Here is a 25,000-nt window from a genome sequence, read left to right on the forward strand (position 1 = left end):
ATCAACATTTTCAGCCGCTGAAGCGCTCAAATGGTGAACAATTTTGAAATGGAATGGAGTCAGTCGGTCAGTCATTGTGATGCGCTGTGTGGTTTTCGCGCTGGATGCCTAACTTTGTGCGCTACGTATTTTCAAAGGACGTGTGTGAAACATTTTGAGGAGAGATAGGAGAGATAGAGAGAGAGAAGAGAGACGAGGAGAGAGAGAGAGAGAGAGAGAGAGAGAGAGAGAGAGACTTATTGAAGATATACACCTTACTTAGCAATATTAAGTATGTTTTTATTTTTATAAGTTTCTACCGAATCTGATATTTTTTTTTAAATCAATAAACGTCGTACTTAACGAAGATTAATTAACACTTTTTCAATAATACGACTAAATCTTTTTTGCAGGAAATTTAATTATTTTTAAAACTTTTTATCAAAATACTGAAAATAGAAAAAAAACTAACTGGGAGAGTATGAAAAAAAAAAGAAAAAGAAGAAGAAGAAGAAGAAAGAAGAAGAAGAAGAAAGAAAGAAAAAAAAAAAGAAAGAAAAAAAAAAATATATATATATATATATATATATATATATATATATATATATATACATCATATTTATATATATATATATATATATATATATATATATATATATATATATATATATATATATATATATATATATATATATATATATATATATAAATGTTAAGGGGAACTACCTGGAATAAAAGAAATATAACTAAAAATAAACCACCTCCAAACGAAAAAAACTTCTAACATGGAAAACAAATAACCATGGAAAAATGAGGCGCGGAAAATTTCAGCGGAGGCAAAAAAAGAAAAAATAAGAAAAGAAGAAGAGAAGGCACTAAATGAAAGTTAAAACCAGATTATAGCCTCCCATACGATGCATTCGCGCACACGTCCTAGTGTACACGTGAATGGGAAAGAATTTTCGCGAGGCGATGAAAATCGGCTTCTTGCATGCAGCTCCTCGCCAAATTAATCACGATGCTATGGGTAACTTTCGTTAATTTTATAGACATGACTTTCGCGATGCCTCATGAGCTTATTTTCACGATGGAAGTGGTCCATCATTTCAGTAATCAGTTTGTCTATCTTCACAAAAAGGAAATGCTTTAAAAAATAAGGAATGAAAGGAAGAAAGAGAAGGAGAGTATTTTGTTTGTAGCTGCTGAAATGGATTTCAGAATTTCTGTTTAAATGAATGACTGGGAAGGAATTAATATTAACAGTTAAAACCGCTAAACGAGAGGCAATTGCTTCCTTAAGCAACCGAGTCGTTTCTGAAAAACCCATCTAGACCTGTACACTGGGAGCTTTTGCAGAGAGAAGGGGTGGAAGGATGGCAAAGATCGTTGGTTGTTTATGATCTAGTCATAATGATAGTTATTGGACCTAAAATGATGAGAGGAAAAGGATATATATATATATATATATATATATATATATATATCATATATATATATAATATATATATATATATATATAAAATAATAAGAGCATTTAAAAATGTTGCTTAATTAACCATCAACTAATATTTATTGTAACAGACTGGCTATTGGGAGAATAACTATAGTCTATTTAACCTTGATAGCGCTGCTCTAGTATTTCTTTTGATAGAGTAGAAATTGTTCTGTTACCGAATTTTTAAAAGTCTTAGATTAATTTGTTCTACTCATGACTTTCTAAACGTCTTAAATTGGTTATATTTGAAAACTAACGTTAAAAAAGACCAATTTAGGTCCAAGAGGGCATTTTATATTTTTAACGTATTCATCGAATAACGAATTACCTATGCAGTCATAGAAGATTCAGAAGATCGAGGGAATTTCAGTGGAACATTAGGATGTTTTTCATATTTGCAAGTTACCTTATGCCTCACAAACATGAAATGACTTCTATTGCTGCAAAGGGTCACTATCAAATTAGTATAACAGAGAAGAGAACAACATAAAGGATGACGTAACTACATTTGGCACGAAGACTATAACGCTCCTGTTCGTTAGTATTCAGCATAAATAAAAGAGATGCTTCTGCTGCTGAATGAAGCGGATTTAGCCGGGCAATTTTTGACGCTGAAATATTAGCAATGACAGACGAGTCTAAAAGATGTGGAATAAATAATTCTCATTTGTTTATAACTTTTAGCTTTTTCACTTATCTATCTGTGCCAAGTTTTACAATTAATTCAGTAGTTTTATAAAGATTACTATGGACCCATTACGTTAACCTTAATTCATTATTATAACTAATGGCTTACCATCTTGGTGCAGGACTCTCTCTCTCTCTCTCTCTCTCTCTCTCTCTCTCTCTCTCTCTCTCTCTCTCTCTCTCACCTGAATATTTTCCACGCATTCATTAAGAAGGAATAAAGTATGAACCCCACTTTCTACATGGAGAGAACAAATGAGAATGATTTATTCCACATCATGTTAAACTCGTTTGCCATTGCTAATATTTCAGCATCAGAAATTGCCCATCTAAATCAGCTCCATTCAGCTGCAGAAGCAGCATCAAAGCGAACGTTGTGCTGCATTGTGCAGCTGATCGCTGTTGTTGTTGATTGTCCGGAATTATGAATTCAATTTTCTCCACATAAAAGAATTATTATCCCCCATACTCATGAATTGGTCTCGCACGTACTGGAAGGTTCACTGGTCTTTTAATGTTTTTCGGTTGGTAAGGCATCTTCCTTATCTAGGGATGAATACAAGCTAACAAAAGCGTTGTAGCATTGCGGACAATTGTAGTTCAAGTCATCTTTTATATCATTCTTTGCTGCACCAAAATCGTAGGTGTTACTCACACGCTAGATTTTTAATGTATTAGTGAACCTTTAACTACGGAAGTCATTTTTATGCCAGCTAGTGAGCTTCCTAAGTATATGCAAAATGACTTAAAGCCCATGAAAAATATTTCTCATTCATTTACTAAAATGCATTGAATAACATAACTTCATTTACCCTGTAGTTTTATATAAGCTGCAAAGCAGAGATGAAATTGAGCATGAACCTTTATTTATAAAGAAATTTTTACATTACTGCAAAGACCATCTCTCTCTCTCTCTCTCTCTCTCTCTCTCTCTCTCTCTCTCTCTCTCTCTCTCTCTCTCTCTCTCTCTCTCTCTCTCTCTCTCTCTCTCTCTCTCTCTTCTTAGGATGAATCGCTCACACAACAGCGAAGTCCAGACATTTCTAAAGCCTTTTTAATTTAGGTTTAGGTTAATATTGATTAAAAAAAAAGTTTTACTCCTTTCAGAACCAACGGAGATTTGGAAGAATGAAGTATTATATCAGCGTGGAGTTTCAAACCTTACATAAAACAGCAGAATATCAAGCAATCACAAAAAGAATATAAATCTGAAGAAAAGTATAACACGAAACGAGTAGTGTTGGTCAAATATGATATAATGAAAATTAAGTTTTCAGACAACACTTCTGCATTGGAAAAAGAAGTGGAATAACCACAAGAGATCATTTTAAAAAGCAACAGTAGAGAAATGGAAAACATAACCCTGGGCTAACGATAAAATTCCCCCTGATAAGGGAAAAAGAACAAAGCAGTAAATGGCAAGTCAAACCTGATTTTAAAGGAACAACAGCTGGTTCTTTAACAATCATGTGGTCACATGCCCGAAGAACAGTCTGAATTATATAGAAAAAAAAAAAACTCATGAAAACCTCGCGAAGAAATGAGAAAACTTTTCGTAATTTGGTAGATAAGACTTTTGTATGGTCTCCAACGACCCCCCCCCCCCCCCCTCCCAGTCGTAAATGACACTTCAATGAATTGATGTTTTATTCTTGAAAATTAAATAAAATTCTCAATAAAAATTCAGAGGGAATTTGTTAAAAGTCATAGTAAATTATTTTTTGGGGATTATTTTTGAAGGGGTTTGGCTGATGAAATGGAGATTGTAAACCGTGGAAAAAATTGGGGAATTTGTACATAAAATTAATTTTGTTTACCGGCCCAAAATGTTTTGTTTAAAAAGAATGTTTTTATTTTTTGTTTTTTACTGGAGGGCGGCGCCTAATTTCTTTTAATATTGATGTATAATGCTATCTTCTTTTTTTTAACTCCTGTTAGGATTATTTAAAGTAAAAATGAATGATACTTTATTTTAAATGCATTTAATAGGATTACTAAACGGATTCCTTACGTTACATATAAAATAAAAAAAAATCAACAACAGGAAAAAGTTTTAGATATATTTATCTTCATTTGATATATCTATTTTATGAACAGCCATATTTATATATGCCTTCTAGAATTACGGGTTCGGGAAGGTCCTAAAATGACTGATAACGGTGACAAGAAAATAAAATTGCTCACTTAATTAATCAACTTTCTTTCGGACCTTTCCTGAAACAAATGACGCTACACAATATAAATAGGGTATGTTGCAACTTCGATCGGGAATGACTTCGTAAACCTCTCTCTCTCTCTCTCTCTCTCTCTCTCTCTCTCTCTCTCTCTCTCTCTCTCTCTCTCTCTCTCTCTCTGTTGTTTTAATAGTATTCCATTTTCTTTGAGATAGAATCTATCTAATATTTCCTAGCGTTTACACAGTGAGTTGAACATTTCAGAAGCGATGGTGTATATTATGCAAGAATTGCGTACTGATTCACGGGTGATATTTGGTGTGCTAATATTGATTAGTTAGAAGCTACAAGAGTAATGATGCGTTATACTGAGCTTCCGAGTTATAATGTTTCAAAATACGTTAGAGATCGACGTTTTTTTTTTTTTTTAAATTTATGAGAACAGTAAGATACTTTTATAGTTAGTTATGAGTTCGGAAAAGGATATGCCTTACAAAATAAAACTGTATTTTGTCTGGAAAGAGCCTATGCCACCAATCGAGACCTGGAAAACGAGTACGAGTTTGAAAATTATTTCGTAGCGAGGAATAGAAAATGAATAATTCCGGGCCAACAACAATCAACTGCATAATGCAGAGAAAAGGTCGCTTTGAGGTTGCTTCTGCAGCTGAATGAAAAGGATTTAGGTGGAAATTTTCAGCGGAGGATATGGTCGGGATAGTGGACGACTTTTGAGTTAATATGGATTAAAATAATGATGATCTATTGACTCTGCGTGAGATGGACGATTTGTGTGTAGAATCCTATTCAAGGGCTCCTGTAAGATACTGATAAGCAAGAGAGAGAGAGAGAGAGGAGTGTGGTCGTCTCTTGATTTGTTGAAAGTATAATGATCTTCATGCATTTAAAATTTTGACCTAATTTAATGGCTTCTCTGGTAATCTTATCAAAACTTCTCTGTGAATAGAAGGATAGTAACATAAGATATTGAGGAGAGAGAGAGAGAGAGAGAGAGAGAGAGAGAGAGAGAGAGAGAGAGAGAGAGAGAGAGAGAGAGGTGGGGGCTTGTTTTTATTCGTTGAAAATATAATGTTTTCAATGCACGTCAATTTGGCTTAATATAATGGCTTTAAAGATAATTAATATAAGGCTTTGAGGTGAATACGGAAACAGCAAAAGCGTAAAAACCTCTGAAAAACGATAAACAAAAATGTCTCTGGAAAATAGGATAAGGAAATTCCAGTAGAAGTGGAAAAGGGCCAACAACAAAAAATGAAAGGTAAAACCTGAGCATAACGAAGCGAAGACGTATTCCCATGAATTCTTGCAGACATATACAGGCAAAAAAATCTGAAGTATATGTTGGAAATAGTTGTCGCCAAACGCCGAAAAAATTTTTTGTTTAAGACAATAGTAAACGAAAGGTAAAAGTTGAATATAAAGAAATAGAAAACTTTTCCTATGCATTCTTGTGAAAACACGCAGACGAAAGAGCGTGGAATATATTTTGTAGTTACCTTCCACAAAATTTTTCATTCCAATTATCTGCTTTCAGTTCCGCTCACAATCTAAAAAGTGGCAGGTGGAAAAAACCAGGAATTTTGGAGGCATCAGGAAGGTATTTCTGGTGTGGATAATCTGAGTTGCGGGAAAAGTAGAAAAGAAAAAATCATTACTTAGCAAGGGTATACATATTCATCTCTTGATATTAACATTTCGTCTTAAAAAAAAAAAAAAAAAAAAAAAAAAAAAAACAGTACACATAAAATAGCATACCTTTTTTTTTTCTTGTAGAGAGGCTGGCAGCTAATTTTTTGGGATAATGATGTGGTAGAGATACTGTATAAATATCTTAATTATTCGTTATGAGAGCATGGAAGAGTAAAATTGGGATTTTTTCTTTTTGTAGGTAATAATGGCATTACTAAAGGTGTTTTGGGGGCTGTATAAAAAAATGTAGAAAATTAACAATAAATCGCTGTAGAACTTAGCATAAATGATTTGTTTTCGGAATAACTGAATTTGTATTTGCAGATAGTGGTATGTTCTTTAAAAATGGAAGAGAGAGAGATTTATAATAAGAGAAAAAAATCCTCTCACAATATTTCCTTGGCTTTCGACCCTTCATAATAACAAATTGACACTTACACAACACCCACAAGACAAATAAGGTTTGTTGTAACTTGGTAAGACAACACTCCATCATTCTTTTTGATTTGGGCTCTATGTCAATGAAATTTTCGGAATGACCTTGTCAGTTATTTTAAAGCATTACAGTATCATTGGGAAGGAAGCGTCTTGAGGTTTCTAGGATCTAGGTCCAGTGCTATTTAAGGAAGTTCGTTGTTTTTTTTTCTTACTACTATTTCATTTTAGGGAATGGGGTGGCCTGGAGGGGGGAGGGAATGTGTTTGGTGGTGGAAGAAAAAGCTTGCTTTCTTCCTTGAATAATAAATAAAAGCTGAAATTTTTAGAAGCCATAATACAGTATATAAGAGTCGAGCTTAAATGTTTTTAAAAGCGCGTTGGTAAGAGAGAGAGAGAGAGAGAGAGAGAGAGAGAGAGAGAGAGAGAGAGAGACGGGGCCATTTGGAGTGGAGAGGTTCATGTGTTATAAGGTAAAGGATCTGTCTTTCTATTGACAATAATGTTCTCAGTGAAATGGCAATCTTAGCAAAACTTTTAGGTGAACATGTAAAAGTCTCCAGAAGAATTAAATAAAATCAATACATAAATATATTAAAACCTTATTCTTATTCTTCTGTTAATAACATCTATAGCTAACATAAAAAAAAACAGTGAATATTGGAAATGATAATTTTCCTGTTTTATGTGGCAAATTATTATTTAATCTTCGCTAAGCAGTAAAATATATTTCGTTCGTTTTCAGAGACTGAAAATGGAAGATTTAGGTGCCTGCATGATTACATAGATTTAAACAAAAAACCTTATAAAAAACTATAGGATCCAGAAAAAGAAACGGTAAAATAGACCAAACCTTTTACATTTTTCAGTGGGGAGAAAAAGTGTTAGCGAACTGACAACGAAAAGAGAATAAAAGAAATCACCCCCAAACGAAAAAACAAAAACACAAAAAAATTCCTCTTCCATATAAAAATGAGAAGCGGAAATTTTGAGTGGAAATGGGAAGGGGACAACAACGATAAATGAAAAGCAAAACCGCATCATAGGGAAACAGTGACTTCCTCGCACTCTTAAAGATAGAGAGAGAGAGAGAGAGAGAGAGAGAGAGAGAGAGAGAGAGAGAGAGAGATAAAACTACATTTTTTCGAGAAAAGTTTTCACGAAACGAGAAAAAGAAAACTTACAAAAACACTCCACGGAAAGTCCGGAAAAGTCATGAGAAAAGTTTTTCTAATTAATCATACAAGATTTTTGTAAATACCAGGTAACAACTACAGCAACAATTCCAGGAAGGAAATAAGTAGTCGCTCTTATGATGTAGGTGAATTAAAGAAATGGCCGATGTGAGATTGGGGAATAATAAATTCTTCAAGCATTGAATTCTAACTCTAGATTGGATTTATGATGGTGGAGAAAAAAATGATAATAAAATAAGTATAATCATCATATAAATAATTCCCTTTTTATTTGCTGATTCTTTTTGTTAAGGACTAATTTGCATAATATGTAGCTGCTCAGTTAATTGCTAGTTGTTGTGGGTGAAGGGGCGAATTGTAATTTTAGGAAAAATCCCCCATGGTCCCTAAGTTACTTTGACCTTATGCTCGTATTTACTTCCTGCATAAAATCTGCCATAATGGTGAGTCTTTTGGGCAACATTGAAAATTATTACGGAAAATGTAAAGGACAAATCAAATAATGCACTTATTCATCATATCCTTATATAATTCGTCGGTTTTCTAAAAATAACCTTTCTCTTTTACCCATTTTCTACATAACCGACTTTTTAAATGACTTTTTGCAGCCTCACATTCTCTTTGGAACTGAACGAGGACTCCGAGTTTTACAATGTCGGTCTCAACTACACGAGGAAATATTCTTGCTTTATTTATTTAGCATTTTTTTCCTGAGTAAATTCTTCAGTGAAATAGCGTGAGTTGATAATCTAAGATATAACGGATCATGCTAAATTGGGGTTCATAAACTAATGATCTTTGGTATCTGATCTTATATCAGAAAGTTAGAAACTGAGCGTGTGCATTTAATGACATTCATAATTATTAAACCGTTGGATAAACAAAATAAACAAAGCCTTACAGAGTCAGCCCCGTAAGGGATTAGAGCCATCATTGCAACTCATACGGTGCAATGTAGGCATTACTTAAGGTTCTTTGCAGTCTGCCTACGACACCTTAGCTGCAACCCGTCGTGTTCCTTTTACCGAACCTCCGTTCATATTTTCTTTCTTCCATCTCACTTTCCACCTAATCCTAATAGTTGAATCATAATGCAACTGCGAGGGTTCAATCCTGTTACACCCTTCAAACCTTTTACTGGCAAATTCCGTTTCAGCGTTGAATGACCTCGAAGTCCCCAATGCTTGGTATGTGGCCTAGATTGTATATTAGATTCTGTTCAAGTATACACAGTCAACAATCCAGAGTATATTTGTTGGCAATGATGATGTTTTTGTTTGTTAGTTTCCAGTCCGCAATGAGAGATGGCAAACAAACAAGATACAAACAATATTTACGACGAACCCAAATGAGTTCGACGGATAATCAATTCTTTTATGCTGAGGAAATGGAATTCATAATTCCGGACCAACAACAATCAACTGCACAATGCAGAACAACGGTTGCTTTGATGTTGCTTCTGCAGCTGAATGAAGCGGATTTAGATGGAAATTGTCAGCGACTAAAAGGCTACCGATGGTGGAAGAATATGAAATAATATATAATAATGATGTTATGATCTGTTGTCTACAGGTACGAAGAACGGGTTATTTGTTACGTTTTGAAATGGAATATGCAAAATGATATGTGTATGTGAGAGAGAGAGAGAGAGAGAGAGAGAGAGAGAGAGAGAGAGAGAGAGAGAGAGAGAGAGAGAGAGAGAGTAAATACGGAAATTTGTTGAAAATCAAGACCGTATAATTATTTTCTCAAACCAAAACCAACAATATAAAAGACAAATCTTAGGTTTTAGAGAATGCTATTCCTAGAATGAATCCTACCCTATCCTGTCAACTCACACGTAGCGAAAATTATGCTAAACGTATAGGTTTATAGTTTGCTTTTATAAAAACCACCTATATACCATAATTGGCTTAGAATAAATAACTTCTGAGGATAATAATTGAACAGGAATTATTTGTCAAATAATTTGCAGGTATAAATCTTCAAGATAAACAATACGTCCAGCTTAGAGTTTCTTTTGGTGATATTTAGAAATATATTTGAATCCTTTGCAAAAGATAATTAAGTTAAATTTGCTCTTGGTCTTATAGAAAAAAAAAAAAAACTGAAATAAACAAGCTTCTTTTGCAGGCTTAACCGGACAGCCATCATTAATTTAAAAGTGCTCAGGAGCCTAATTCTTTTATGTTTATTCGAAGTAATTCATCTAATGTAACATATATATATATATATATATATATATATATATATATATATATATATATATATGATATATATATATTATACATATGATTTTTTGTGGATTATTTATGTTTCCATAATTTTTTAGATTAAATGACGATGCCATTAACAAATTTTTAGACTCTCTACTTGCCTAACTATATTAATGAATAAATGTTTCACTGATGCATGAAATGTAGAAAATAAAGTATATAACTGAGGCCTACTATCAAGAATGGAAGGAAAAACAGAAAGCTAACGTTTTACAACTTACTGTCGTAAATATATCGTGAAAGGAAAAGGTACAACCTTAGGAGTTGATTTTTGCTGGCAAACCAGTTAAAAAATTACAAAAATATAAAATGAAATTTTTTTTCTATGATTGAGAAAAAGGCTTAGCTTTTGATAGGTGAAATATTATGGATAACAGATATTAAATGTTTTTCTTGATAAATGACTGCAAAACTTAATGTTAAGGTAAACAAAAGAGGGAGCGAATAATGAAGTAGTTACATATCCATGCAATATTTAAGCTCAATTAAAGTGCAATCAGTTGGGGGAAACAGACAGGTTGTAATGGTTAAAGAGGCGAACGACAGATAAGACAAACAGCACACTTCGTCTGTTGCCTACTGTACGTGCAACACAGTCAGTAGAAAACAATAACACTGAAATACACAAACACACACACACACACACACACACACACACACATATATATATATATATATATAATATATATATATATATATATATATATATATATTATATACATAAATACATGCATACATACATTTATATATATATTATATATACTATAGGTATCTATATATAATATATAATAATTATTATATTATAAATGTATGCATGTATCTTTATATAATATATATATAATATATTATAATATTATAATATAAATATATATATATATATACATATATATATATAATATATATATATAATATATTATATATATATGTAATGTATTGTATATATATATATATATATATATATATATATATTTTTATATATATAGATATATATAATATATATATATATATATATATATAAATGTTATGTATGTTATATTATTTATATTTATCTTATATTATATATATATTATTATATATATATATATATATATTAATATAATTATATTTATAGATATAGATAGATAGATTAGATCGTAGTTTTAAATCCTAGAACTGCAAAACGTTGTGGCCATAAAGGAAAAGTTAAACTTAAGGGCATTTAAAATAAAGATATAACATTATTGTTGGCGATAAGATTTAAAATGGAAATTACATCGGAGGGAGAGCTAACATCGTCTCTTTATTACTCCCAGATAATAAGGCGAAAAGTGAGCATAAGAGTTAAAATTTCAAAATTTAAATTACCACCGAAACTGTAACCTCACAGAGACACAGGAAAACCGGATGGTAATTTGCAGCAAAGTACAGTCATGTGCAAAGTATTGCATCAGTTGTCTTTATGTTTCGGACTATAGGTATATATATATAGATATATATATATATATATATATCTATATATATATATATATATATATATATATATGAATATATATATATATATATATATATATATATATGTATATATTATATATATATATATATAATATATATTTTTATTATTATTATATATATTTATATATATATTAATATTAAATTTATTATATGAGACTGGTAGAAATGTTCTGTTACAACAGAATTCAATCTAATAAAAGGAGCCCATACAAACACCAAAATATAGAGAGAAAAATACTATATTTCAGAGACTGCTGTCTCTCTCTTCAGGTAGATGAATGAGAGAAGTTTACAGAAAAGATGGTATTTATACCAAGAGGTCCATCCACAGGTAAGCCAATTTAGGTCACCCCTGCTGATAATCTTCCTTTAATGTTCTTAAGCGTTGGTTGAATGAAAATCTTGTCGATCACATCTGAATCCCATGCTACTTTTGAGATGTTCATTACCTGCCCTCTCTTTTATTAAGGCCGATTCCATCATCTGACTCTTGTACCGGCAGTTGCTGCTATAAATTATATGTGACAAATTCCAGTTTATTTTATGGTTATGTTCACTTATATGGTTGAAAATACTGAGTTCTGTTGTCCATACCTAACTGACCGTTTGTGTAATAATAATAAAATAATAATATATATATATATATATATATATAATATATATATATATATATATATATATATATAATATATATATATATATATATATATATATAGACACACACACACTGAAATGTTCAGCAAGCGGTATCTGGCAATTATTCGCCTGCCCGCACAGATGCATGATGTGCTATGATGACAGACTTAAGTTTCTGTTGATTGATTATAGACTGGCTAACTCTAAATCGAAAAGTCAACTCACTCGCTAGTGTATATTATGGCAGGCGAGCTAAATAACATTGTTTAAAGGAAATTAGAATTATTATCGTTCTTTCGTGTGTTTCTTCTTTAATATTTATAGTGTTAATTTTTTCTTGTAACTCGGCCTAACCAATTACTGCTTTATTTTATCACTCAAAATTGTAGGCCTATATGCTTTGCGTATACAGAGTTAAAAAAAAAAAAAAAAACTATTTTTCATATTTTTTTTTAATTATCATAATCTAACTATTAAAACATTCTAAATAATTGTTTGGCTAGGCGTAATGGTCTTTGCCTGGCCTGTGAACAGCGGAAAACCCTATAATATGCAGCATAATTTTGTGGTATTTGATTTTCATAACCGCTATGCCAAATATGTAACTGATCATTTCAGTATTGAATGGCTGAGGACTGATTCAGTCACTCATTGAGAGCAAAATTTTATGCACACCATAATGAGGTAAAACAGAAAAAAAAGTATTTCCATATATTATTGATATCCGGAATGGGTGGTAGATAATACTGATAGTGAGCAAGAGGTTAAAACGTAAGATTGAAAATTTTCATTTAGTAGAAAAATATCAAAAAATAAAAGTTCAATAAATGGTTTAGAATATAATTAAAGAATGACTTATATACTGATTTATCTAAAGATAAGTCAATATATTCTTTTGAACAGAATTAAAGAAAAAACAACAGTAAATTATGCTTATCCCATAATAAGTAAGAGTGCGGTTTCTAGCCCGTTGCAGTTTATGAATGCTATTCACTTCCTGATATTTAGTGAAAGTCCTAAAAGCACCGACCACTCTCTGTTCACACGGTTGGTATGCCTGTTCTTACCTAACCATATAGAAATATTTCATAATGATTCAGGCAGGATACTTAAAAACCTTCAAAAAGCATGGTTTTTCCATGCAGTTTTATTTCCCACTTGTGATAATAGATTCCAATTTTCATAGAAAAAGATTTCTCAAACAAATTATTGTATGGAAAATAAAAAAAGAAAAACGATCCGAACAATGTATTTCGTGAAGTAATGCAATATATAATAGCGTAATTGTACAATAAAAAGAAAACCGGCAGCTCACAAAAACTGAACGCGCACTAAAACGGCAGTTGAGCCCCGAAATCTGATAAAAAATAATACAAGACAAGTAAATTTGTTGCTAAAATCATCAAACTGAAAAAATTAAAAGAAGAAAAACATAGAAAAACTACGAGAATCAGAAGTAAAATTAAATATATGGGCAATAAATAAGATTTAAGTAAGTACAAACCTTACAACTTGGCTTAGATTATGATGGTACGAAAGAATGAGATCACAAAATCTACCGCAAAGAAATACCAACAACAAACCAATAAAAAAAGAGAGAGAAATGTACACAGAAACAAATGGTAATATGTAAATAAAACAGCAAAAATACTGAGATGGTCCTACAGGTAAAAAAAAAAAAAAAGAAGAAGAGGAAGAAAAGAAAAACATTAACCTGGGCTAAAACTTAAAGGAAAAAATCGAGCTAAGTCCACCTGCTGTTTCCCATAAATCATTGAGTGTTTTTCTAGGTTTCTCTCCTTTCATGTCAAACTTCCGACCTAAGACTTGAGTTTTTTATTCGCCATTTTTTTTTTTCCACTTTCCTCTTTGTGAGGTCAATGGCCATGATCCTTGAGTGATGCCTTCGTCTTTCGTAAAGAGCAATTTGATGTTGATAAGTGACATTTATCTATACCTCCGTCTGAAAAGTTTATCGAAATTACAGTCAACAATATTAATTTCTCTAAATTTATTTTGTGTAGTTGATGTTCGTCATTTGTTGTACTGAATTGTATGGATTAATTGAGTACAAGAGCCTATGAAAATTTTATTCAGATAGGAAAATGAAAATAATGACCGACTAATCTATTTTGTTCTTATAATATCACTATTCATCTGTTTACCAATATAAAGTTTTTATTACCACTTTTGATTTTTTATAATCCAACTTATATATTGGTGTTCAACTTTTCAATTAAAATATATTTATATTCGTTGATTGATAAAAATTAACCTCGAATGGTATAAAACCTCGAATGGTATAAAACTGTTCTGGCTTTCCTTGAAACGTCTGTCCATTACTTAAGAAACATTATTCCACTGTCTTATGAAGAGCTAACTGTGAAAAACACCTACGATAACAGTTTGACAAAATCAAGTTCAATAACCTTTGATAAATATGTTTCACTTTATATAGCAACTTGATATTCAGGAGTAACAAAATAAGGTTATGTATATATATATATATATATACTATATATATATATATATATATATACAACACACATACACACACACACACACACACACACACATATATATATATATATATATATATATATATATATATATATATATATATATTTACAAAAAGACATCTCAATTTTATATTATTACACTTTGGAAACGCTAAGGTGAGCCTTGACTCTGAAATGGAAGTCAGCGAAAAAGTAGGTTTCCTAGTTGCACCATACCACGTAAATTGGCAGGTTACGGTTTTAGTGGTTAAGATATTTGTAAACATTTAAAAGGAAAAAGTCAACTAGTTAAGTGATCACAGTAGCTTAAAGACTCCTACATCCAGAGGGTATAAGCAGTGCAATCTCTCTCTCTCTCTCTCTCTCTCTCTGCGAGGGGAAAACACTCTTGACTTACCTGCACACGCAAAGAGCGATTTTCAAAGCCAAATCTTTATTCGCATCCATCAGGTATTTGTAAATGTCTTGAATCGCACTTTTACAGGCAATCTGATTGCAAACTTCCTCGCAGTTCCTGGTTATCAGATCGAGATGGCTGTGGGGATAAGAGTCAAAATAAAAAGAAATATCAGTATAAATCAGAAGATTCAGTGTTCCCTCCATTATATGTAAAAAATAACACATTATTATTTATGCTTATAATAATAATATTCGTAAAGGCTCGTTAACAAGTGTAAGTCTGATATTTTCTGACATTTGATACAGGTAGGTAGGATGTATGAATATACACACACACACGCATATATATATATATATATATATATATATATATATAGTATATATATATATATATATATATATATATATATATATATAGTATATATATATATATATATATATATATATATATATATATATATAGTGTAAAACATATGGTGAATGGGAGAGTGAAAGAATGGAGAGCAAGCTCAAACTCGGTTTTACAAATTTAAAACTGATTAAAAGAAAATAAAATAACTCTAATGCATACAAGCGTCATTACATATGACGTTTATCTTTAGATGACGAACATCTGACCTAGATTAACTCGAGTCTTGGATAGCAGAGGAAAAAATGACAATAATACTGATTACTGAGATTGTTTTATTTCACTTAAATCTCAGACTAATATTATTTCTATTTATTTTTTCGTTTATTGATTAATCTAAGAAACATATCGATAAAATATATTTACATTGGATCAATGGCTTCTAAATAATTTTTGAGAGGTGTAGAAAAAGAACATTAGTCTTTCTCCACGTCTAAATGAGCATTTATGTTGATTTTTCAGACATTGGATACCTTACTTATGTGGTCTAGAGAAGTAAATCAATATAAAAACTGTTTTACTGGCCAAAGGATTAATGCCCTTTTTGTACAACTCGAGACAATAACATAGAATTGGTAGAGCTCACAAATGAAGATAGCATTATTTGAATCCGATTCTTCTTACTCTTGATTCCATTTCGCATAAGATTTTCTAGAGACATTAAAAAGAGAGGGAGGAAACGAAAGATTCTCGGTAATCGTTGTTAATGTCTTCAGCTTCTCGTAAGTTAATCCAATACCTGAGTTAATCCAAGACAGCTTTGCGTCATCAAGAAATCAGAGTTGAAGACATTTCTTTGATACCCTTTTAGTCTTCGTGTTTAAACTGAGTGTTCTGTGTGAGCTCTCTTTCCTTTTTTGTGTTGGTGTTTGCTACAGAAGCCGCAAGAGTAAAAGGGAAAACTTTTTCTGTGACTGGTTTCACTTTCCTCATGAACATATGCTCCTTTTGTATTTTATATCAGTTGTTATTCTCTTAAATATATATATATATATATATATAATTATATAATATATATATATATATATATATATATTATAAATAATGATATTATATATATTTGTATGATATATATATATTAATATTATATAATATTTTAGTATATATATATTATATATATATTATATTATTTATGTATATATCTATATATTATATGTATATAAAATTATATATATATAGATATATATCTATATATATTTTATGTATATTAATATATATGTCATAATATATATTATATATATATTATATATATAATATCTAATATAATAATTATATATGTGTGGTGTATATATAGTACACACACACACACACACACACACACACACACACACACACACACACACACACACACACATATATATATATATATATATATATATATATATATATTTATATATATATATATATATATACATAATATAATATATATATATATATATATATATTTATTATATATATATATATATATATATATATATGTATATTTATATATATATATCTATATATATATATATATATATATATATATATATATATAATATGTGTCTGTGTATGCATGTATATACGTATGCTTACGTTCATTCATTTGCGTATAAAGAAATCATCACTCTCCCAGAAATTCATGTCCAAAACTTTTAATTTACATGGAAATGATTATCTTGTGCATCTTAATCGTCCTAAAAATGTGATAATTTCAGTTATTATATATCAGCCAGAACAACTCTCCCTGTTTCGCTCGTTTCCTCTCTAATAAGTCTATTTAGAATTTAGACGGACGTCCATTCGTTGCTTTTATAAGTCGACCTGCTACTTACGGAAGATGCTATTAACTTGTCTATTTTCGGAACCCCTCTAGATCGGAAATCAATGATGTTGTCATTAGACAGGAGAGGGGGTTTAAAGGAGAGAGAGAGAGAGAGAGAGAGAGAGAGAGAGAGAGAGAGAGAATGTATCTTGTTAATTATGCATGACCTCGCCTAGTCTTATATTTAATTCGTTCGTGAGTAAATGAGTAACGAACTCGTTGTTTGGGTCAAAATCACTTGCATCCAACGTTAAATCTTTCTTTTATTTTGCTTATCTATTAATCTGATGATTTATTGTTTATGGATTACATGATCGATTGGTAATTATTAAACGCTAAGACATGGTCACTGCTGCCTTGAAAAGCACCAGCGGGTTGGGATACTATTATAATGTGCCATATTTTAAGGCAGATAAGTTCTTGGTTGAGGATTGTAAACCATTTGGGGGAGAAACTGTCCATTAAATAATTTTGTGCTGAGTTAAAGTGTGACAAATAGGGAAGGGTTGTGGACCCTTTGGAGAAAGGAAAAGCTTCTTCATACGAGACCTTTTTAGAAACGTTGTTCTCACAAGAGAAGTGTTGTGAGAATAATGAAAATCTTACCACTCTGCTTGGTGGGAAGGTCACCAGTTGGACTGTGATGTGGATTTCAGACCCATTTTGTGTCCTTGGTTAACAAAATGATAAGTAAAATATTGCAGCTTGGGTCTTTGAATATGCTTAGAGTTTATGGAAAAAGGCAAAATATTTAGGAACTGAAGGAGTTAAAGGTGAAAGAATATTAAGACCTCTGAAAGGCTTATCAGCAATAGATACTCTTAGAACAGTTGAAATACAACGAATGAATTATTTTGAGACGAGTGAATTATATTCAGGGGATAGGATATAATTAGAGTCATAAGTTGAAAGAGCATAATTATGAAGCGTATGTTAAAATTTAGGGGCACATTCATAAAATTGTCCGTTAGTCTTTGTTTTTTTTTTTTTTTTTTTTTTTCAAGGAAGACTTGAGGTACGAAGAAATAAGAAGTTTAATGCAAGAAAAACATAAAATGTTTTGGAGGCCTATGTGCTTGAAAGACAGACGATGTGGTCATGTACGAGAGAATGGATAAGGGGAAAGACAGACGATGTGATCATGTACGAGAGAATGGATAAGGTGATCAAGAGGAATGTGAAAGGAAATGAGAGCAACGAATAAGGAATATGGAAAGGAGAGCAAGCAATTCTGTCTGAAGAGAACTTAACTTTTTGTCAGTAGATCGAATATTTTGAAATTTGTTGGAAATGAAGAACTGAGGAGAGACCGGCATAGTTGATTGAGGCAAATAAAAGGCTGAATGAGAGAAAAATATCTGGAGGTCGACTAGATTAGCCTTTTCAAGTTCGTTTGTATAAGGAAAATAACCCAGAAATCAATGTGCGGCGAATAATTGTTCATTTAAAGAGATACAGAGACTTGAAACATTATAGGTAAATAACATTGTTTAGCTGCCTTAGAATATGTATTGTAGGATTTTGAAGGGAAAGTAAGAGAGATCTGTGTATCGCTTTCTAATTTCACTTCTCTTTTCTACAGTTTACCAGCCTTATATGTAAGAGTACGACACGAACTATGGATAGGAATAAGCGGGGAATAGATGTGTAAGGGTTAAATCAAGCTCAATGAAAACCTTGAACAACTACTTGACCCTCATCAGTCCTAGTTCTCAAATATTTATGGAATATTTGTTGACTTTCCCACTTTCTACAAGGGCCAAGACCCATGTATCCTCGGTGAAACGTTGCAATCTGTATTCATATGTGTAATCTTGTTTTACTCGATTTTTTTTCCTGTCGTCATACCTTGAAGTTTGTTTGGCTTGTCCATAGCGCAGAGTAGCTTAAATTATATATATATATATATATATATATATATATATATGGTAGTGGTATTAGAATAACTATATTACATAGCATTTAGCCTTACTTTTACATATAAGCATTTGGTGCACTATTTTCATGAGGTATTGATGGGCAGATGACGTTGCTCTTAGGCCACTCCTTTTTTTTATGTTAAGAAAATAAAGGTACACGCACACACACACATACACACACACACACACACACACACACACACATATATATATATATAATATATTTATATATATATATATATATATATATATAATATATATAAGACAGACATAATTTCTGAAGTAAATAAGTAAATATCCTTTTTTTAGCAGCGTCCGATCCCAAATTTGAAATTTAAATGCACAAACTATTTCGGCTTTGCAAGAAAATCCTGAATAGTACTCCAACCCGCACACGCCGAAAGCTTTTCACTCCCATGAAATCAGTGACGATCGAGTGAACTGGTGAATAAGCATAATTCAGGCGATTCACTCCACTCAGATTCATTATCGATGTGATGAACAGCCTTTTTTTTCTTTTTTTTTTTTTTTTTTTTTTTACACCTGTCAATAAGTCCTTCGACCTAGCGGGAACGAAGAACATTATTCAGATGGGCTAATTATCAACCCCTAATTACACCCCGTTAATTAGGTGCCTCTCTTCGTGTCCTCACACCTTGTTGCCTTGTGGATCTTCTTTGGCATTTGTGAAAGATGACTCGGCGAGACTCTGACAGTTTGAAGTGTTATGGTGACATGAAGATGATATTATTTTTTATTTTTTATTTTTTATTTTTTTTTACAAAATTTTGATTTTTGAATTTCATTCCTTTAAACTTTAGATATTTCTAGTAATGTATTGCTAGGAATTTTGAGCACCTTTGAGATCTGAAGGAAAATATTTATTGGACATCATTAACTCGAAGTACACAAAATTTATAGGCAGTTTTAATTTAACCTCGCAAGGTTCCCAAAATGCTAATATATTGTAAGGTGACCAAGAAGCTTGATGCTTCAGAATTTTAAATATTTATACTAAAAATGTTTTCGATGCAGTTGTGTGAATGAATCAGAAGAATATTGTATATAAGAATTCACTGATAGGTAAATGAAAATAACGAGAAATGAAAGAGGAAAAATTAATTCCCATAATTATAAACACCAACATTTGTATGAAAATATGGCTGAAAAAAACGATTATTTTTGAAAAACATTTAAAAAATTTCTAAAATATAGATAATATTGAGCAAGGATAGAATATAATCTAGCCTGGGATTCCTCTTCAAAAAGATCGACACTGTTGGAATGTATTTTCTATTATTCATGTAAATGTATTTGTTTACATTTGGGGAAACGAGAGATTTTTCTACACATAATTCTTTTTTCAGATGTCTTGAAAATATTGATATATTGGGACAGTGCTTTTGTTATAGTTTGACAAGGGAGGTTGGTGAAAACTTACTGTCTAAATACACATTTTTAAGAAATTCATATTATTGTGGAATGTCCTTCTACACTCGGAAATATATACATCATACGTTACATACATCGCTTCATATGGCCTTGTTCTATTTAGGTTAACCCTAGCCGTAACCAGAAAACTAATTAGAATAGCAAAACAGGAGTATCAGAATTGAATTTCCTTACCTTTTGCACCCGGCATCTCCAACGCAGTCTGCTAATGCTGACTGACAGGTCCCGGCTACATGCTTCAGCTGCTCCAAAGACGCTGTGTGGTCCGCTTCTGTGTGTGGTGGTATTCACAGGTATTAAATGAAAGTTAGGAGGAGATTGCACTGACTTGTCACCACGCTTTGGAGACTTGGACGATTATAAGAGTGGATTTCGTTGCTGGGTTTCACTGACCGTGTTTTCTTCTTGTGCCTTCAGTTTATAATCTTTTTTTTTTATATACAGAATTGATCAATAAAGAATTGCATTTTATTGTTTTCGTTATACTGATGGAGATGTCATAGGACTTTTAAAGATATAAACTTGTACCATGACATGAATACTAGATTTTTTTTTCATTCATTGTGAAAGAAAACTAGCTTCCATTCGGATGACATAATTTTTCTTTTTAATGCAAACATAAAAGAGTTGGACTCATTTTGAGTTTTTGATGTGGCTACCTTATGATAAACCTAATTTTTTACGTTAGCCTAAAAATTCTAACCTTTATAAAGTATTTATTTCCAATGTGCAACAGTAATTATTCAACATGCATCATGAACAGGCACCTAGTTTATTGATCTATATTTTAAAATTTTACCTAACTTCCATACTTACTGTACTTGTGTGCTTGCAGAAACTAGATAAGAGGAATCAAAGACAATAAGTAAATGGTGCTTATAATGCATTTATAAAACACAATATGGAAGTGGAAGTGATCACATTCCTTTAGCTTCCTGATTTATTTTAACATGTACGTTTAGGTTGGGTTTGATTGGCAATTAAAATTATATATATATATATATATATATATATATATATTTATATATATATATATATATCTAGTGTATATATATATATATATATATATATATATGAAATATATATACTTATAGATATATATGTATTATATATAAATATAATATATATGTATATATATATATATCATATATATAAATCTATATATATCTCTTAATCTATTTATGTAGCCTCTATATGATAGATATAATATATATATATAGATATATATTATATCCTATATATATATATATTATATCTCACTCCACAATCACATGTGGAGATGTGGAGCACAAAGAAACACTTTAAATTGAAAAGCAGGGGCACTACGAACTGAAGCTCACAAGTCATAAAAGGAATTTTATGTCATGTGTGTTTTAGGCCCTTCAAGGACGGATTTCGGGTGTGCGGGGCCCTAGACCAGTGGCCGGTGGCCGGTGACCTTCGGAGGCCCTCTCATTAATGGTTAGGTTTTTGGGATTCATTTTCTAAGTGAGCACCTCTAGACTATTATTGCTATTATTAGTATTGCTATTTGTTTGCTATTATCATTTAATAAGATAATTTTTATATATTCTTCGTTATTAACATTAATTCTTTTGCTGAGGTGCGGGGCCCTCACAGGCGCGGTGCCCTAGGCCATAGGCCTGCTTCGGCACCCCCCCCCCCCCCCCTATTTCCACTACTGAGGCCCGCCCTTGCTTTTCAATTGAAAGACCCAGGTTCTATCCCAATGTGAGTCAGAAATTGATATATATATATATATATATATATATATATATATATATATTATATATAATATATATATATTATATGCGTGTGTGTGTGTGTGTGTGTGTGTGTGTGTGTGTGTGTGTGTGTGTGTGTATAATATATAAAGTATTTCAGGAGGTTCCATGATACATCTTAGTAAAAGGCCATAATTTATTATCAAAATACGCTTCCCTCACGCAACACGGTGCATCATCAGTCTGTGAAGAAATAACAAATAATTACGTTACAATAATACATAAAAGGAATCACAAAAGATATAAAATTTGCATTAAAAACTGTAAGACAGCGTTATTATTTTTTAAAAAGACAGTAAAATAAATAAGAGGGAATGACAAAAACTGAGGTTCGAGTCAAAACGGAAACTGCCAGATACAAGTTGCAGCCGAGGTGTTATTGTTTAGTGAAGGTACTAGCCTTTTTATGAGTAATGACTCTAAGGTGGTTAAGTGATCTGGGTCCTTTTGTTTCTATCCCGTATGTGTCTGATACCAAGTTCTCACTCAGACTTACTCAGATCGTAGAACAGGAAATTTCATGTCTTCAACTCAAACTCATTTCGAATAATCCATGTACAATAGGCTTATTTTTTTTTAAATAGCTTGCAGTCCTTCATGAGATCGAGTGTTGTTTATAAATTCACATGCCCTGGATGTCCTGGCTCTTACATTGGATCGACTCGAAGGTTACTGCAAGTGAGATATTACCGGCCATATGGGTTTCAGCTTTCGTACAGGTCAAAGACATAATCAACCAGAATTTTCCAGTATAAAAAAATCATGCCGCAGTTTGTAATATAGAAGTTTTGAAGCAGCACTTCTCCATAATTGGCTATATAAAGGACCCAGATGACTTAACCACCTTAGAGTCATTACTCATAAAAAGGCTAGTTCCTTCACTAAACAATAACACGTCGGCCTCAACTTGTATCTGACATAGTTTTCGTTTTGACTGGGACCTCAGTTTTTGTCATTCCCTCCTCTTCTCTTACCTTGGATGGTTGGAGCTTCAGTACTCTCTCTCTTGTTTATTTTACTGTCTTTTTAAAAAATAATAACGCTCTTTTACAGTTTTTTAATGTTAATATTCATCTTTAAATTTCTTATACCTTTTGTGAATTCTTTTTATGTATCAGTATAATATAATTGTATTTTTATTTGTGCACAGACTAATAATGCACCGTGCTGTGTGTGCGAAACGTTTTTTGATAATAAATTATGGCTTTGTACTAGGATGTATCAAGGAACCTCATGAAATACTTCCTATATTACCGTCTGGAGATTATATATATATATATATATATATATATATAGATATAATAATATTAATATAATATATATTATAATAATATATTGTTATTATATTAATATATATCTATATATATTCCTATAATTTTATATGTAATATCTGAATATATGTATATATATGTATATCTGTAACTATATTATATATGTATATTATGTATAGTATGTATATATGTATTATGTATATATTTATATATGTGTATATGTATATATGTATATAATGTATATATGTATATATTATATATGATATGTATAGTCTTATAATATATATATATATATATATATATATATATATATATGTCATTCTAGAGGTAAATCCTGAATATATCGTACAGTATACCTAAGTCTCCTATTGCAATCTTGAAATTGTCTTCTTTATTTCATCATTAGTTTGCTGTTGCATTCCTTTCATAAATAATTTCCGCGAATTTGGGTTTCTTGTTACCGCGGCATCACAGCAATAGCGATGAAATTATGAAAATCCTTTCCGAACGAAGACCCACTTTCAAGTCCCACTCAAATTCCTCTTTTAAATCCAAGGGAAGTTCCATTTCCGAGTCCATTACTTTACACCGAGAAGAAGAAGAAGAAGAGGACGAAGAAGAAGAAAATAAAACTCCAGCGCAACCGATGGAAATCGAAAGGGGACTTCGGAAATGCTTCAAAATTTCACTTGGGGTCTCTTCGTAGACCGGAATTGCCTAAATATCTTTTCATCCAGAAATTAGGACCGAATAGCTGGTTGAAATAATGGCTCGTTTCTATGCTAATCTTCTGACGGAGGGCAATCTGCAGGATCTTTCGGCTGACGGAGAAGAAAGGATAATTGGATGTGATCCATTTCTGCTTCCTTCCTTCCTCCCTCCCTCTGATAGATTTTTCGAGGGATAGTGCTTGTATCTTCCTTCGAATTCGAAGAAGATGAAGACGGAAAAAAAGACGAGGCTTTATCTTATGGTCACATTATCACTGGAATGAGTGAGCAAACAGAAAGGAATGCGAAATAATGAAAACGAAGCCTGAAAGAGCGTACGAAGGTCATAAGGAAGTGTTACCTTCGACCTAAGATGTTGGCAAAATGCAGAAAGAATCCAAGCGAATCCCAGTGAGCCTTCATATTCACGAGCACTGATGCTTCTCGGATTAAACTGCCATGAATGAAATCAATAGCATATGTGTCCCAGTTCTGAAAGGTGATATCGATCTTTGTATCAATGAATGATGTAACAAGAGTGCAAGGTCCTCGATGTCGTAAGAGAAAGTTTTACTGGTGGTTTCTCATATTTGTTTGGTGGATAATATCTTTTGGTCTGGTGTATACTCGTAAAGGAGTTATACTTGTTCACTT

General features: G+C 31.6%; 1 protein-coding gene across 3 annotated transcripts in view; it reads right to left on the reverse strand.

Annotated features, from left to right (window-relative positions):
* The window catches only part of LOC135219297 (uncharacterized), a 349,477-nt gene that overhangs the window by 148,638 nt on the left and 175,839 nt on the right, over nucleotides 1-25,000 (reverse strand). For all 3 annotated transcript variants that reach the window (XM_064255950.1, XM_064255949.1, XM_064255947.1), the window contains 2 exons: nucleotides 20,756-20,852; nucleotides 14,996-15,133 (listed from right to left, as the gene is read on the reverse strand). In XM_064255950.1, the coding sequence (XP_064112020.1) occupies nucleotides 14,996-15,133; nucleotides 20,756-20,852 (235 nt within the window). The remainder of the gene's footprint in view (nucleotides 1-14,995; nucleotides 15,134-20,755; nucleotides 20,853-25,000) is intronic.

Source organism: Macrobrachium nipponense, chromosome 1 (assembly GCF_015104395.2).
Source record: "Macrobrachium nipponense isolate FS-2020 chromosome 1, ASM1510439v2, whole genome shotgun sequence".
NCBI lineage: Eukaryota > Metazoa > Arthropoda > Malacostraca > Decapoda > Palaemonidae > Macrobrachium > Macrobrachium nipponense.